Source organism: Pocillopora verrucosa, chromosome 3, assembly GCF_036669915.1.
Source record: "Pocillopora verrucosa isolate sample1 chromosome 3, ASM3666991v2, whole genome shotgun sequence".
Taxonomy (NCBI): Eukaryota; Metazoa; Cnidaria; class Anthozoa; order Scleractinia; family Pocilloporidae; genus Pocillopora; species Pocillopora verrucosa.
In genome coordinates, this window is record NC_089314.1 from 959,096 (window position 1) to 977,710 (window position 18,615).

At 37.7% G+C, this 18,615-nt stretch overlaps 1 protein-coding gene across 1 annotated transcript; it reads left to right on the forward strand.

The window, feature by feature from the left end:
- Positions 1 to 4,892: 4,892 nt before the first annotated feature.
- LOC131769629 (2-(3-amino-3-carboxypropyl)histidine synthase subunit 2) lies at positions 4,893 to 14,986 on the forward strand. Its single transcript, XM_059085357.2, has 16 exons — positions 4,893 to 5,063; positions 5,648 to 5,760; positions 6,267 to 6,344; positions 6,694 to 6,836; positions 7,292 to 7,538; positions 8,748 to 8,865; positions 9,387 to 9,460; positions 9,587 to 9,654; positions 10,073 to 10,131; positions 10,694 to 10,804; positions 10,920 to 10,972; positions 11,893 to 11,945; positions 12,520 to 12,554; positions 13,804 to 13,891; positions 14,098 to 14,169; positions 14,661 to 14,986. The coding sequence occupies exons 1-16, from the start codon at positions 4,893 to 4,895 to the stop codon at positions 14,813 to 14,815; spliced, it is 1,638 nt and encodes a 545-aa protein (XP_058941340.2). The 3' UTR covers positions 14,816 to 14,986.
- The last annotated feature ends 3,629 nt before the right edge of the window (positions 14,987 to 18,615 follow it).

Consider the following 18,615-nt stretch of genomic DNA (forward strand, 5'->3'; position numbering starts at 1 on the left):
TCGCGCCGAAGTGATTTGCATAAGAATAAATTAGGATACGTTAAGAGAATTATCGAATTTAGGAATCGTCATCCGCCTCTGCTGAATCAATGATTCATCGTCCAAATCCCTGTCTTGTGTGTCGTCGACGTTTACCATAGTAACGAAAAAACCAGCAAATATTGAATATTTTCAAGGGAAATTCTAGGAGTTTTTCTTTTCGTTAGTTTCGCGCGTTCGCCGAGTCAGTGAAAAGAAATGAACCTCAGTGAGAAAGAGGAAGAGATTGCGAAATTTCGAGAAAAACAATGCTTTAAAAAACGGTCTTCGTAATGCTAAAAATAAGGCAATCCTATAGATTTTTTCATGCTTTTGTATATTCTTAATTTTTTCAATGATGTTTACCGGTCTATCTTGTCCTTTAGGTAAAAATCTAATCGCCACAACTGAAGACAATTCGGTACCTTTGAACAGAAGAGAAAGATCGTAAAAACCGCCGTGATGTTTGCACTTTAGCCGCTCTTCTTTTTGCCACACTCGCGGTATGAACCTCGCGGCTGAACAAAGCGAAAAAAAAAAAAACAGTCGCGGCACCATGTTTTTCAATAAAAGTGTGTCCTTTCTAAATGCGCGTGCCACCGAATGAAAACTCGCGATAAGGGGTCCTACTTCAAAGCCAAGTTTAGCTCGACAAATGTGTTTGAATACAAAAGGAACTTTTGAATAGCACAGGCGAGGATTACTCGTGTTGTAACGGCGCCGGTCTCAAATCTTCCGATATTTTATTCGTTTTTTCCAGTTCCTTTTTATGCTTTCTCGGATTACTTCGCCAAAACTTACACAAATGAAGCTGGCAAATTATCAAGTTTTATTGTTTGATTCTTTCAATTCTCTCTACGTGATATGTTAGGCTTATTTTATTTTTCTCATCTTTCGAGCCAAAATAAGAGAATGCAACAGGTGTTTTTTTCGATCTTCTGATAGATCGATATTTGAATAATTATAGTGAAAACTGATAAAACACTGAAGATTCTTCCTTTTAATTTTTTTTAAGCCCTAAGGATCAAATGCACTCTTCCTTTTCACGGAACGGAGGGAAAGTTTTTTTTTTGCAATACCCAAACTCGCTGCGAAATTTGGAAAATTTCTTTTCTTAAATACGTTATGAGGTATGCAAATCAAGACCATTTTGCAGATATTTCTGAAGGCAAAAAAACTTAAACAACCAGTAAAAGTGTGAAAACTTGACTGAATTGTGGCCAAAAATTAAAGAGGAGACGCCCATGGTTTTAAAGGTGAGCCAGAGGAGGGGATGAAGTTTGTGGGAGCATTTCCCATTGAATATTTTTGTGTTAATTTATCTTATTAATTTTCCCCAGCCATTTTTTTTTCTTTGACGGTTTTTTTTTGGGAGCAGAAAGCTATCCAAATGGAAGTTTCTCACACGAGTTGAACTCGATTGATAAAACTCAACGGCTCCGGCGGATTCATGCGAAGATGGTTATTTGACACTTCTCAGTTGCTTATTTTCTATTATCGATTGAATACCAAAAATTTAATTTTTTCATGTCGAGAATGGAATATTTCAACATTCCTTCAAGACCAAGAGAATATCAACAGTTGATATTCTCTTGTTTAAGACTTAACTGTAAAATTGCTATAAATGAATCTACACCATCATGCATAAAATAGAAAAAGCCGCGATCAAATGAAACTCGAAACCACCCCTACGAGCAGGACAATCAGCCGATGTGCTAACAAATGATACACCAATTTGAAAGCTGTTTTCTTGTGGCTGCGCCACAAATGGAATCGCAGCGGAATACGAATTGTCTACCTGCATATAACACGGATCTCTACTCAGCAGGACTAGTAATGAATTATAGAGTTGTTGATCGGTACCTGTTGAATACTGAAGAATAATTCATTACTGAACCAACAGACTGCATTCAACAGGTGACAGACAGGTGCCAGTTGGACGAACATTAAGCTGGCTTTTTCATTATTATTACTCTAATCGAATTTTAGATTCGCCGAACAACTTCGTTACTAGTAAAAACAGATTTTAAAAGTCTCTCATTTACAGCTGAACTGGTCGATTTTGGTTTAAAGTACTAATCATTTGTAAGATAAAGTGATGCTCATGATATCACATCTTTCGTGCGCCATTATCCGGATATTACAGACTGGCAACTTAATACCCTGTAAAACCGGTCAGTAATTATGAACGGCTATAATTCCCCTTTTGAAAAATTGCCAATGTCTTAAGTTCATGAAGTGATGAATAGTGGGAGATAAAGTTATGACGCTACGAGTTTGAGAGAAACATATAAGACGTTTCTTTTTTTCTTGCGCGCGTTATATGGAAAAAATTACAGTTTCTCGTCAACAAGAGAATATCAATATTCTCTTCTTGTGAACGGATAACCCTACCCACGATCAGCTTGACGGTAAAATTCTGCTTTTACGTGTGAAAATGAGCCTCTATGCAAACTGCTGAATTAACACAGTCTTGAGAGAGGCCAGCTCCAGATCTAGGCATTACCAAGAGAGAATGAAGCATAAACTTTATCCTCTCTTGACATTACTCTGTCCCCTCGGGTGGCTCGTCTCCTCGTTATATATTTCCATTTGTTATATAGCTGGCAGCGTCCGTGGGCAAAACGAAGTAAATGCTATGTTCTGATTGGCTACCTGAGCGGGCAATGTGGGCCAGCTTGCCCGCTCGGTACTGCCCGCTTCGATCCCGCGCAAGAAGATAATTGCGTGGAGCGGTCTTACAAAGCTCGCAACTTTCGGACAATGCCGGCGATCAGGGGAGTCGCAAAAAGTGGCAGAAGACAGTCAATACAAAGAAAACATAAAAGACTCACATGGATTTACTGTACTATAAACACAGGTGGCTTTCTTGAAAGAAACAAGTCATTCTTGATTCTTATTAAAGCGATTTTTTTGGCCATGTTGTTGTCCAAACTTGTTCGGTCAAGATGGGGGATTTTGGCCTCCTTCCTTTTTTTTCTTTTTTTTTCGGTGTTTCTATGAAACTCGATCTCCTTTTGGTCCATTGAACGTAAAAAAGAATTCGGCCAATAACCCAGCCACATTGACCGAGCAAGCGTGGTGAACAATGCATATATCTTCTATTGCTTCTATTGATTGCCATATTTTACATGCACGAAAAGAGCAACTATAATTTTTATTAAACCAGGGGGAAATCAAAGATGATAAAGTATAGGCTCAATGACCTAAAGAAGAAATCATTTGCAATGTATCATTGTCACAACAGGAGCCCATTACTTGGGCTCCTGTCAAAGTAAATATTAAACCTCAAAATCTCTCAGCTGTCGCGAATTGTTGTGCTCACTCTGTTATTTTCACTCCCTGCGATCAGTTACAAGTGGGAGTGAAAGGGGACACTTGCCCAACCTGCACTTAACCCCCTTCGAAAATGTGGTCAATTTAGGGGGGGGAGGGGAGGGAAGAGTTAGTCGGGAAATCGGCGTTGCTCTGATAAGAAGAAGGCGAGAACACAATGGACTGAAACTCAGGAATGACTTGCAAATTTTTGCAAATTGTCTCGCAACATGAGTTTTCGCGATGAATGATTTTCATTACCATTCGAGAATGATGATTTATGCACTACTTCAGAATTCTGTCAGTGTAAGCGTTGACATGCTTAAGTTCTTCGCATAGTTCCGCTCTTTTCTTGTCTTTTACGAACAGCCCCCTTCTTCATTTATTTGAAGAGTCGTCATTTTTTTGCAGCAAACACGAGGTTAATTGAGGGAAATATTAGGAACAAAGCCGGGAATAAGAGCTTTAACTTTTTTATTTAACCTAAAAAAGTCTGTAGACGATGAGAACGACAAAGCTCTTGACACAACACTTCAAAATTCATAGAGGATCTTGTGATCTCGTGTTGTCAAGGATCACTGATTAGATCAGGGTCTGCGTTCTGCCCATTTACTGTCAACAGACAGCGAGAGGATCTCAGGTGCACTTCACTTGCTTGGCATAAAGCTGTCTGATCGAGCAATTTTATCATCAAGTTTCTTTCGTTTTAAAGGTAATGAGAAAGAGTATTTTCAAGACAGCTTAAGAACTCGAGCGACTCACAATTTTTTAGAATTCGTTTGCTCGAAATTGTTTTGTGATTTTCCATTTCCAACCCTCTTGGTTACGTGCAACATTTCTTGATCGGTTCTATACCATTTCGAATCATGCATGATTTTCCGTTAATTTGAGCTCTATCTGGAACGGAACGATTTGTTTTTTTTTTTTTTTTTGCTCTACTCAAGTAAAAGATCACTGAAACATCGAGTTCAAAACAATTAGAGCACACACAAGAGCTTCTTTATTACAAGCGATGCTTGCTTGATATGTCAAAGCTTGAAATGTTTGTTGATTTTCTTTAAAGTCTAACGATTCTTCCGTGACTTTTAGTTAACAATTCGAAATTCAAACAGAAAGTCATGCAAAGTTTTTTTTTAAGAACAGTCGCCTGCTGAGATAAGATAACAATGCGTTACACATGAACATGAGAAATCGTGAAAAGTGCCTCTTAAAAATTGAAACCTGAAGACTTTTGAAAAACAATTCTCAGTAATTGTGCCTTTGGTGATAAAGTCGCGCTCTTCTCATGGGATCGCGTGACTTGCTAAGAAACCTGATTACATTAAAGAAGAATGCCGTATTTTTAAAGAATCTTGTGAAAATTGGTTTCAAGTCGTGTGCTCGATTGACAAATCATTGCATGGTTGCATGTCCAATGTGTTGTGAAGAATGCTACCTATGGTACGCTACCTACAACTAGGCGAAACTAAGCGACCTTCGATATGGCCGTCTGATTCAGATTAGGTCAGTGGTATGTTTTCCAAAATGATAGGTGTGTGGTGTAATAGACTAAAACCAAAATGGCGGACTCAGCTAGTTTATCTGCGTTACAGTTTAGTGGTGGTGAAAAAGAAGTCATAGAAAGGACAGTGAATGTTACTAATGATACTGTTTGTAGTAAAAATAACAAAGAAGAATTTTATGAAATTTCGAGGTGCACGGATGTTATAAAGAGTCTTGGCTTTCAAAAGGTAAGTCTCTTCCTCAGGTCTGAGGCCACTTGCGTGTTTGTGTCCCAAACAAATTAAGTTAACACGCCCTTGCTCACTTCTTCATTTATTTTTTTTCCATTTTTATTTTTTTCGTTGACTCTTTTTAACGAGCATTCTCAGCTGAGTAAATGATGATCTCTTGTTGATCTTAGTACTTTCCAAGTCGTGTCTGAAAATTACATCAACAAGAAGTAAAAACAATTTGATCACAATAATGATATTCGCTGTCAGGAGTCAGTCTGATTTAGTTCCTCCCCCTTTTGATCCGTTGTTTTTTTGGGGGCGTTTTGGAGAGTTTGCTGCAAGAAACTGGCCATGGACATATTTTTATTTTATTTTATGTGTTTTCCTCAATTTTCATCATCTGGTTCAATTTACAAGTAAATTTTTATCATTGTCTTCATCATCATCATCATCATCATCATCATCATCATCATCATTATTGTTATTATTTTCATTTTTATTATTATTGCAATAGTTGTACATCATATTACAAGCTAAGATGCACATGCCATATTACAGAAAAAACTCAGTGTACAATACACAGAATTTCATGTTTTCAGATTGCACTCCAGTTTCCAGACTCACTGTTAACCGATTCAGCTGCTGTTTCTTCATTGATTGAAAAGTTCACTGGAAAGAAAGTGTTTGTGTTAGCTGATACCTCATATGGAAGGTAAATTAGTTGCTTTGTATACCTCAACTTTTTCCTCTTGTTGTAGTAACAAACTGGAGGATAGACTGGATGACAAACAGTGATGTATAATCATTAGTTTCCCACAGGTTTTTAAAGTAATTTCAGATAGATTTGTCCCACATGTTTGCATCCTTGTTGCCAATTACTTCACATCACGAGATGATTACTTTGGGATATACCAACTGTGCAATCTTCCACAGGAAGCTTAGTGTAAAAGAGTATGGTGTGCAGACAACAGAAGAACTGTAAGCTTGTTAACAAGTGTAAGCCAGATAGTGACAATGAATGAGACCTTAAGCTTCCCTTGCCTAATTTATAACAAAATTTTTAACATGTAGAAAAGAAACTAAAAATCGGATCTTGGGAATTGAATAGTTCAGCAAGAAAAACAGAAGAAAAGTCACTTATTTTTTTCATGCATACTGTGCTAAGAATATTTTATGCCTTTGCACAGTAATTATTTGATTATTTGTTTTTGGCTTTAGTTGCTGTGTTGATGAAGTTGCTGCAGAACACATTGAGGCAGATCTTATCATTCATTATGGCAGAGCTTGTTTAAGCCAGTAAGTAAATGAAATAAAACTGCTAGGTGCATAACCTGAAATTATCCTACTATCATGGCTGAAATGTATAGTAACTTGATGGCTAGCACACTGACTTAAGTTGCCTTTTTTTAATTAAGTTGTTGTTTGTTTTCAGTGACATGGGGCTTGTTGTTGTGACAAAGATTCTAAATAAAATATAGCAAGATTTAAATAATTATGTATTTGAGGTGTTAAAAGAATATTATGAAAAACTTTTGTTTGGCCTGATTTAAAGCTTAAGTAGCCCCCCTTGAAAGAAGCATTCCATCTCCAACAAAAATTCTCATAAACGAAAGAAATTAATGGTTCATTTTGTGTCTGTGAACAGGACTCGGCGACTTCCTGTGTTGCATGTTTTTGGTAAATGGCCAATCAATGGTCAGAGTTGCTTGGAACAATTTGGACAATTATTTCCAGACACTGAAGTCAAAGTGATTGTGTTTTGTGATGTGGTGTACAGTCATTGTATGGGTAAGGAAAATGTATGATCATCACCTGAAATATTGTGTGGAAACAGCATCACCAAATGGATGTGGTGTGGCCAAGTGATCAGGGTGCTGGACTTGTAATCTGGTGGTCCTGGACTTAAACCATCCACCCTGCTACTCACTGGATTTGTTCTTGATTGCCCTGAGTTCAACTCTTCAGCCGCACTGTGTAAATAGCTAACTGGTCTACCTCCTGCCAGTTTAGATTTTCAAGCACTTTATGTTTGTAATGTAATATTGACTCTGAAAAGCCCCATGGGGATGAGCCAATAAAGTATGTTTGTAAATATGTGGTAAATTTAGAGTCTAGTTTATAAGTCTACACACCATGTCATGTTGTCATCTTTTGGAAGAATTTGCTCTCAGGTTCTGGGAGTTAAGGGATTTAGGTGATACTATAGGCTTATGGCTGGGGTTTTTTCCTGTTTAATTTATTAGAAGAATTGCAGAATTATATCAAAAGGAATTACCCTAATGTGGTATTCACAAAGCTCATCTGCTCCACATTTGATCAAGAAGGGGAACTATCTCAAGGTAATAAGCAAACTGCTGATGAGTTCAATTCCCAAGGCAAAACAATGGAAGAAACACCATTATCAGCTGAACCTTTGCAAACAGATGTTGAAATGACTTCACTTGAAGAACATGGGAATGTCCAGCATGATAAAAATGGTTATTTTTGTAGGTGAGTTAAAAGTGATGATTTGTCAAAAGGAAAACTTTCCCAGAAGGACTTTGGCACAGAAAGATAAACTTCCATTGCAAAATTCAAGAATATATGAGAATTCTTTTCTGTATTTGCCCCAGGGCATGCTTCTGGTTTCAACTTTTCTTTAAGATAAAGCTTTTAGTCCACAGTCATGAAAAACATATCTGGTTGAAAGACCTCTATTGTAGAAATAAAGAGTCCTCTACTATAGTTGTTACAAAGAATTGTCTAAGTTAAGTCCTAGAACATTCTATAGAACAGTCTAGAACCAGAAGTCATCCAGATGTGACCTTCTGGTATGAGAACATTCTAGAACATTCTATTTCTTATTTAATTATTTAAGTTTAGAAACCATGTTAATCTACTAAATTTATGTAATAGTGTAGTTTGATTGTTCGGGTGAGTGTAGTCCTGAGAAGGACTGTTGTCAGTAGTGGTGACTGACGTTTCGACAACCTGAGCGAAAGTCATCATCAGAGTCCATTGAAAGGTTGTTGTCAGTTGAATGTACTTAGTCCAGTTTGTGTACACTGATTGGTCAGTTTTGCCATGATGTTATTGGCTGTAAAACTCAAGTGGCGTAGGTCAGTTGTGATTGGTCGGTTTGGATCCATTAGTGAATTTAGGTTGTTCTATTCGGTTCATTTGTAATGTTAATGTTGTGGATGAGTCGTTTGTATGGTGCTGGTAGTGGTTGACACCTATTGAGGGGAGTCTGTTCCAAGTTAGTAAACCAGCTTTCCAGGGTCAGTCGTTGAAAGTAGTTAGTGCTGTAGGTTAGGCATTGCGCAGAGTCCCAGTCAATAGTGTGGTTCGTAAGTCGGTGATGTTCAGCAATGTGATTGTTGACATTGGCAGCCTTTCCTCATTGCTCATTTGTGTTCAGTCAGTCTAGTTGCGACTGAACACAAACGAGCTGTACTACTAAATTTAGTTCTTTAGAGAAGTTTCTAGATCCTTGGACTTTATGTATATAAGAGCGATAGTTTTGTTCAAAAGAGAGAGAAGTGTGAAGAAGCTTAGTGCTGTAAAGTCAAGAAGTCAACTACATGGAAATAAATCAGTTTGTTGCTGTTACCGATGACCCTGAATTTTGTCTGGGAACAACCCTGCTCTACATTGACATTCGTAACTGTAGTATTCTCAAGCATGGTTGGGGCTAATTTAATTTTTTTCTATTATCAGGTTTGGACGTGAATTTAGTCTTCCTGCTGATACACAGTTGGAGGACTTTGCTGTATTTTACATTGGTGGTGAAAGTTTGTGTTTGCAGAATTTGATGATGACTTTCAACAAATGTCAGGTATCACTTACAATGAATTTATGGAAACAAAGGCTACATAGGAGAAACTGTCTTTCACAGCCTTCCCTCCCATCGGAATTTGCTGGCTCATTCTCTCATTGGGGTAAACTGCCAGCCACTGTTTGGGACATGAGTCTACACTCCTACTTGAACTCCTCTAATCCTTCTCAGAGCATCAAGGAGAGGAGTAAACAGCTGAAATGAGAGTCTAGCCTTACATTTCTCTTTACACTCTGGCCAGCACTCCTGGGGAAAGAGAGACTCTAGAAAAGTCTCACTGAATATTCAGCTGATATACACCCCTGTCTTAAATGTAAAAGACTATGGATCCTGAATCCCTAAAGGATTTTATTGATCTTGTGACTTTCTTACTTACCATTATCAACTTTGACGATCAAGTTATCTTCCCCTCCCTTCCACCTCAGCCCCCAAAATCATCAATTACTTGTGATACAGTAAACTCTATGCTGACTCAAGCTCCTCTTCAGTATTAATATAAGAACCACTCTTTCCTCTGATAGTTCTATTCATATGATCCTTGCACCAATATTGGCAGAAAAGAGACTCTGAATGTGAATAAAGCACTAATGAAAAGGTAAATGATAAATTCTGGCTTTCAAAAGATTCATTGGGATAGCATTTGAGCTTAAATGAAACTGTTCTTACATATGCTTTCACTGTCCATCAAGAAATCCTATATTTTATTGTCTCCTGTCCACAGATATTACATGATACAACGAGCCAAAGATGCACAGGTAGTTGGAATAGTGGTGGGAACATTAGGAGTGGGTAGGTAACAGTGCGATTGACTTATGATTACAGAGGACTTCAGGTTATCATCATGATGGTTAAATATTGAAGATAGCAACTAATAATTAGCTAGCTTTATTTGTGCAGCTAGGGTAGTCTTTGTTATTAAAATTATGTTTTGAGTGACTCGGCTTGGAAACCATGGTACATAATTATTGAAATTTTAAATTATTGTAGTTAAAATGAAGACACAATCACAGGGGAGACTTTGATTTGGTATCTTTTAATTTAAACATCTGCCTTTGCAATAAATAATTATTCAAGAAAGCAGCTAAGTGATATTTTAGTGTGTTAAAACAGCATATAGAATAGTATACAGTTAATATATTATGGGTTGGAACCTTTTGTGTACCTTCCAAATTAGTTTAAGATTTAAACATTTTGATTTGTTTTTCAGCGGATTACTTAAGAGTTATTGAAAGACTGAAGCAAGTCATAAAGCTTGCAGGAAAAAAGGTAAGTAATTCTTGAGTGAATAAACAATTTAAGAAAAGTCCTCTGCCTGGGATGTACATTGAGCAAAGGAAAAACCATATGATATATTAACATTTATTGGTCTGGTGTTGCAGATATATAGGGGATATAATTTGAAAAACTCAATGACAAATTCTCACAGCTGAAATTAAAAGCATTGTGTTGAAGATGGTTACTAGATAATTGACATTTATACATTGGAAGAGAAAGGGTCCATTTATTTTTCTGATATTTTTTAACTTATAGTGACCAGAGGGTCTTGTTATTTATTCTGGGTCGGATGCCTGTTCATCACAGGGTATCCAGGTTTCCTTGACAGTTTACTGGTACAGTGGGACTGATTTCATCTTACCCAAGAACACCATACAGAAAAAATGAACCTAACACCCTGGCTTACAAGTTTCAACCTGTCAGTCTACAGCCCAGAGTCCTATCAATTCAGTCATCACATAGCCATTCCTTTTTTCAGAATCATAACATTGTTTACAATTATGAACAAGCATAATTAGAGTGGTGATAATGATAATGCTCTATTTTATTTCAGTCCTATTTGTTTGTCATGGGAAAGCTTAATGTGGCAAAAATGGCCAACTTTATGGAGGTGGATGTGTTTGTGTTGGTGGCATGCCCTGAAAACACCCTGATTGACTCCCAGGTACAGCAAAAATTATTGATCCTCTTCTTTCAGTCCTCAAGTCTTTCAAAACTGCTAAAGTAATTAAAATTTTCAGTATTTCTTGTTAAATTTGTATCATTATTATGTCTTACAGGAGTTTTATAAACCAATAGTTACTCCTTTTGAAATGGAATTAGCCTGTTTGAGGTATGACAAGATTTAAGCCTTTACTTCATTATACAGATGATAGGCTCAGCCTTCAGGAAGTAATGTGCGTAGGGTTTAAGGTCCTCTTTGAAATGTTCAAAAGTGATTGATTTATGACATTTTGCATTCATGTTATTCAAGAGACTTATTTCCAATTCCCTTTTTTCTTCTGGTTATTCTTCATTTTGGAGAAAATCTCTATATTCCTGCATATGCTGTCAAGAAAAATAAGATACTTTTTTTCATAATATATTAAAAGAAAGTGGTGAAAGAAAGCTGCGAGGAAACTCAAAGATTCTTCTTAATTTATTTATTTAGCTTTGCCTAATTATCTCAGGCAGAGAGACCACTACAGCTTTAGCCAATTGCAGTGGATCCTGCGTTAACAATGACAATTCCCAGTAAACAGGCCAAACCACTTCACAGTAATCTTGTGAGTGGGTTCTTTAACATCCCCTGCCTAACCAAATTGAATAATTAATAGAAGCAGGAGATGGGGCCTACGGTTTATTTGTCCTTTTCCGAGAAGACTAGAATGTCTATCCATTTCTTGACATTATAGAAAGGTAGGACATTCTCCTCAGTTATTTTAAGACCTTGAGTGTTGGTCCAGTCGGGGCTCAAACCCTCGACCTCCCACACAACAGTCCAGCGCTCTAATTGAGCTAACCAGGAGGTGGTTGTTCTTCATACACTTTCTCTAAAACCAATCACAAACTGGTGAAAAGAAAACTTATTTAGACCCAGAAGTCATTTGCTAAATGAAAGTTCTGGCAATTTCAACGCACATCAACTAATAAGAATATCATAATACTGAAACCTCTGCTTTATTATGAATTAATTAACTCAAAACAAGGGTCTCTTTTAATTCTTTGGTATTTGTAAAAATACAGATGGTATGACATGTTTCTCATCCACAGGACTCGGGAGTGGACTGGAGACTATATAACAGACTTTAGGGAACTGTTACCAGGTTTGTGTTTGAAACTTAGAATCTGGTTTCAACTTAAACTTCAAGTGCTTTAATTTCTATATTTAACACAAACAATGAACTGGTCTTCGGTCTAAGATTGTACCAACAACATCTACATATCACTAATGAAAGATAGTACCTCTTTACTTTGCAAAGTGATATCTTGAATTTAAATTTGACTTGGATGTCAGTCAAGATAGCTTGAGATTTGTGGGAGTGAGATTTTATTTTTTTATCTCAAGACACCACAATGTTATCATAATTAGGAAGTTTTTTGTGGTTGGCAATCCTTAGTCAGGAGTATTTGATTTATAGTCGCGCAAAAATAGTGGGCAATTTTCCTTCTAGCTTGCAAAAATATTCATCGTTAGCACTGCAAGTTACTGAAAGATACTGCATCGCAACATCTGGTGCATGTTTAAGAGAAGAGGGTGATTCTTCTTTAATTGTCAAGGAAAAAACCCTTCATTTGGTAACTTACAAAATAGCACGTGGAGGTTTGCAAGTTGTAAGCAAAATTATTCCTAGCTACCGGAGATGATCGGAAAGTTTTTTTTATTATTCACAAAAACAGGAGCCAGTGCTTCAGTTGAACTAGATGTAGAAGAGGTAAGCAAGACCCTCAATTGTCTTATAAAGTGGTATCGCATAAATCGGCAACTGCTTCGGGTTTGCTTTACTTCAATCTGTGATTGGTCGAGGAAAGAGAATTCTAACCACACTCTCAACTAGTGAGTAACAAGACTGAAACCAATCGCGACTTAATGACTCGCATTTTCCTGGGTTTCAAACAGTTTTTCTTGGCTAATGATAACCTTTTTTCTAAATGGCCGTAGTGATTACTTTGGTTTTGGTGTTTCTACACCGAATTGAAAATTGTTCAAAGTGCAAACTGGGAAATCATATACTGTCAGAAATAATCTCCTAACACTCGTTAATTTGTTGTCTCTTTCTTTATTCACTCTTACTACTCAAGTTATTACAACGGGGACTAGCTCCGATCTCTCTAGGAAAGTGTGGGTCACCGCTTATAAAGGCGACATCTACGGAGCTGTCAATCTCTAACCTTCGTCATGCTTTCACACTTAACCAGCAAATCACGCTAAGCTACGCAGAGCGGAGTTCGCATACTAAGTAGATACCTTCGCGATGTTTACGCTTCACGAAATGTCCTTCTAACTTAAATCTCTTGGTCTTACGGTCAAGTTCGGGTAAAACAAAAACAATATAAAAATTATAATAAACTGACGAACAGAATTAAAATCATACTTGAAAAGATATCTTAAGAGAAAATAGTCCTTGAGGGCTGTTGCATAACAGCAGAATAAACACAAAGTTCGAAGGAGAAAGGGCGTACCCAAGGTACCGCCCTTAGAAGAGCTACGTGCTAGCTGTATAAGTTATCTGATTACAAATTCAGTGCGGAAGATGAAAAGTACTGCATGTTTACGCCTAAAGTCACCTCTAAGTAAAAGAGAGGTGTCGAGCGCGCTAAATTATACCTGTAAGATAAGACCGCTAAAAGGAATAAGAAATGTTTAACTGGCTTATTATAATTTTTACCGATTGGTCTGTGCTATTATATCATTTTCATTTATTTTCACGTTCAAATAAGTCAAAAATCACTTATAATGAAAATTCTTGCTAGATGCCAATTTTGTCTTTTAACAATACTACGAAGAGTCTCTTTTTCTCAGTATGTGCTGGTCAATAGAAATCGGCGAAAAAATATCAGGCTGTTTGACCCCGGCGCCGTGTGAATTCTGGGATGTAAGGTACCTTTCTTCCCATGCTAGAAGACAGACTGGTTGTTGTGGACAATCTTGAACAATTACTCACGAGTTGGTTTACTCCACAGAATATGGATGAATCCAGTGAGATCCCAGATGTCTCCCTAGTGACTGGACATCTGAGACCCACTTATCGTTCATCAGAAGTGGACAGAGGTGTGTTTGTCAGCTATTATCTAAAGACCCACCGATAGAAAACTTTCAAGCAGAAGGGTCAATATGGGGACTTACAATCTTCGACATCTTTAGAACATCTTACTCGTAAATGTTTTTTTGAATACAGCCAAGGTGCTGATATTATTTATGATTCGGACTGTTCAGAGGATGCAAAGTTAAGTTTTATTTTAAATGATTATTATTAGGGAATTCTTCAAGGTCACTGGTTGAGAGGAATCAGGAAACAAGTTTGTCAACTCAACACCACAGTTCTGCAGGTTGGACTTGATTCTTGTCGTTAATGAGATGTTAACAATTTCTCCAGGAGCCTTCAATTCTTTTCTTATTTCCCTCCTATTATAATATTTTGTTGATTGGTCTTAAGAGAGAATTAGGGTATGCAAGGAAGACTCACTATTCTTGCCAGTTTCTTCTTTTCTAGCCTACAAAATGGGTGTCTTTTGTGTTTTTAGGCCAGCGGAGATCAGGGCGCAAACGAGGAGAGTGGGAATCGCGCGTGGGAGTAGCGACTTCCTCCACTCACTCGTAACTCGCGATTCGTGCTCTCTTAGCTGATGTGATATGGTGCTAAACCAGCTCCAGCTACACGTCTCCACAGCACCAATGTTTTACAAAGATTTGTAGGGATTAAAAATGTTAAGAATTTTTATCGATTGGTAAAAGGAATATGGAAAACAATATCCATCACGTATTGTAAAGTAATGCGTCATTAATCAGAAACTGATCCTTGCTAAAATCTCTGATTTAGCGGAGTACCTTGCATCAAGATCGTGGAGGGGACTAGAACAGAGACTTGGTGAAACTCCTGTTACACAAGCAGTGGAAGGAAGGACGGGCATTGCAGCGGGGTACTTACATGAGAAGGGCCAAGATCAAGGCAGTCAGAAGGAACCCGTCCTGTGACTGACCAGTCCTTAAAGTACAAACCTATTAGGACACTATTCGCTTCTGTTCGTGACGATTACCAGCTTCTTCATCCGGAATGTGGAGCAAAAATCATATTATATTCTAATCACCTCGAAACGATTATAAAATATTTTGTAACAAATCTTAATAAACACAAACACAGCATCAGGAGCGGGTATCTCGTTTATTGATGCAGGATACAGCGAGCGTTGCATCATAAAGAAAATACAGTAATGAATGAACACAAGAGCAAAGTTGAAAGGGATACCTTCGAGTGGCTCTTGCATAACTTACAAAATCTTAAATAGCTTAGTAGCCCCAGTGGATTCATCATGCCTACAAGCACGCCTAAAATGCTTCTACAGTTAACACAAATCATTCATGAGGAACATACTTCAGTGTCAGTAGCAAAACGTTACAAAATTTATCAGCTCTACAACCTGTTAAACGCTAATTGAGCGTCGACCAGACAATGGCCCTGTGATTTCCATTAAGTTTATTCCACGGAGAAATTTGGGCTTTGGAATGAGGCTAGCCCTGACTGCTTCAAGTTTTCGAAAGAAAAAATTGAAAAAAAAAAGAAGAACCAACCAGTGTAGAAACTGAGTTTGGTAAAAAAGAAAAATGAAATGGAAGAATGAAAATAGGGGTTGATTTTAGTTTTTGGCCCCCCCAAAGAGAGGGTATGTGGAGGCGCGGTGGCCTCATGGTCAGTGCGCTCGACTCCGGATCGGGTGGTCCGGGTTCGAGCCCTGGCCGAGGTCATTGTGTTGTGTTCTTAGGCAAGACACTTTACTCTCACAGCGCTTCTCTTCACCCAGGTGTACAAATGGGAACCAGCAAATGTGCTGGGGGTAACCCTGCGATGGACTAGCATCCCATCCAGGGGGGAGTAGCAATACTCCTTGCTGCTTCATGCTAAGAAAACCGGAGTTAAGCACCGGCCCCATGGGCCACTTGGGCCCGTATAAAGGCTTTTTTTAAAGGGAGGGTATAGCAAAAAAAAAAGAAAGAGAGAGAGAGAGGGTATCGATAAGGCATTGTTTTATAACAATCGAACTTAGTTACTTTGTTCTAACAGACCATAGCACTTTGTTACGAAAAATAGAAGATGTCATTAATTACACAACTGGTGAAGAGCCCCGATTTGTGTGATATTTACAAATTCCACGCCATAAGAGCGTCCCACCATTACGTAGAACCCTAAAAGACGGATAGCAGCTGATTTCCAAAACAAACGCTCGTTGCAACGGACGTTTTCTATTGCGGGTACTCTCATGCAGTCTCGACCTCTTCCGCATAGATGGAGTTTATAACTGCATTTCGACAAGAAGATCTTGAAGCCGAATCAATGCAGATGGTATTTTTGTTGAGGGACACGTTATTTACACTGTCATTTTCACTAATACCACTATTACTATGATCATTATCATTCTCTATCTCACCACTATCACTTTTGTTATCATTGTTATTGTCATTATCATTTCCATTATTATTGTCATTATTTTTATGTATGTATACATATATATATATATAATTGTTATTACAATTATAATAATAATAATAATAATTATTATTATTATTATTATTATTATTATTATTATTTGCCATTCATCTGAGATATGATCGGCATATAAGCGACACCCCGTCTACTTATGCGTATGGATATTTTTTTGATGTAGATCACGCCATGGTATGCAGACGTGGGGGCTTCATTATTCAAAGATATAAAGAGTTGCGTGATTTAGAAGCCGAAATGCTAAAGATGGTGTGCAATGATGTTCAAATTGAACCGGTACTTCAGGAGATAAACGGAGAAGTGCTGACACCTGGTACGAACAGAGCAGCGGATGCCCAGCTCGACAAGGCTCCGCCTTTTTTGATGTCAGGATGTGTTACCCGAATGCAAAGTCTCATGGAGTCCTTTGAACTTTTATCAACCAAGAAGGGAGAGAATTACAGTACTACAATGTCATGGATTCGCACTTAAGTTTCATTCGCCCTCCTGAGGTCTGCGCTGCTATGCATGAGAGGCTCACGATGTACGCGAAGAGCTCCGCTGAGCATTACAGAAAATGATTTTGAAATTGATTAGGAGCTAGCGAGATTTTAGGATTACAGCGTTTAATATACCTCACATCTAAGATTAGTAGGGGTTTTGGAATCGGTAGCGAACTAGCAAGATTTTATTATTTATTTTTATTATCTTATCCTTCTTTAAAGTTCAAGAAGTAAACGTAAACGAAGCGTGTATTCGTCAGTTTTTCATAGATTTTTACAAGACATTTTAATGTATTTTTCGATTTTTTAAGGATTTTATCATAATAATAGAAAATGTTTTTAGTGATTAAAGTTTTTTTTAAAATTATCATCATTATTATTATTACTATTATTGTAAGTATAATTATAATTATCGATACAAGTTGCAAGTGTGACAAATGTTCTTGGAAAAAAGAATTCAGCATCTTGTGATGATCGTTGGTCTACGCAATTTGTAACAAAATCTTGACGCAAATTGTGACTATCTCAACTTTGCCGCAAAACATGCAGTGCTTGGTAAAAGCAATGCAAACGAATATCGTCAAATATCGCGCTTTGTTCTTCTGATATGTCGGTGTGATCGGTGAGGGAAACCACAAATACACACCTTGTAGAATAATGCTGCGTTGCAAGAGTCAAGAAACATATTTCAATTTGCTGCAGGATGTTTGTACTGCGGCACCATATAATAACGACGCATTTTACGATAATCTATGCATAATTACAATGGTTGCGGCACTTGATAAATAAACCCTTCAGGCGGCTGGTTCGTTAGCTTATAATGTCCGCAGCTGAGAATTGTTCGAAATATGAATATTTGGCCGAGAAGCGAAGCTTCGAGGGCAAATGAGAGATTTATTTATTATCAAACCTTATATTTATTTTCGTAACGTGCGTTGAAAGCAAATTTTTTCATAAATGTAATTGACTTTTTTTATATTCTCCTTAGCTGCGTGTGAGAACATATTTTTAATGTCAAAAGTAGTTCGTTTGTCTTCATGTAAAGTAATAAAGATGAAAAAGTGAAACTATTGAGCTGGCTTTATTCCGTTGGCTTAGTTTCTTTTCGACGGAAATAATTGGAGGACGAATTTCGGCGTAGACGGAGGTTATTGCGTGATAACCATCCGGTGATTTTGCAACAAGCAACGTAAATAGAACCGCGCGAAAATTAGTGGGTGGGTTATAGCTTGTACTAGCTTGTTGAAAAGTGCGACATGCGGAACACTGAGAACTCGACGATAACCTCCACTGGGCGGGAAAATATAATGTTTTTCAGTGGACGTTATTTGATTCTAGAGGTGACGGTTTCCGAAAGAGAAGCTCGAGGAAATCTTTGTGACCCTTTGTGCCTCTAGGAACGGAGGATAAAGTCTAATGCAAATGTACAAGTCTAATAACTTAATATTTATTTAGCACACAGGACGAAAGCGTTTACAAACAGGATGTTCGCTTTAAAACGTTCCCTTGAGCGACTTCTCTAAAATTACTCTCTTCCTTCCTGCTATTTGCAGAAAGCTTTCCCATCTCAATTTAGACTTGAGACAAATCTCAAAATTTTCCTTGAGCTGTCCGAAGACTGTTCGCGCACAAATCATGATTCGAGCCGAAACTCTTTTGCTAGATGGAGGCTGTATTGTCGCACCTGACAATTTTGGTTGGTTATGTCGCCGTAGAGGTGTAAATTGAAATGCGACCACCTGTTTACTGACACCGGCTTGGGATTCTAGTCTGACAATACGCTAATGGTCCTTTGA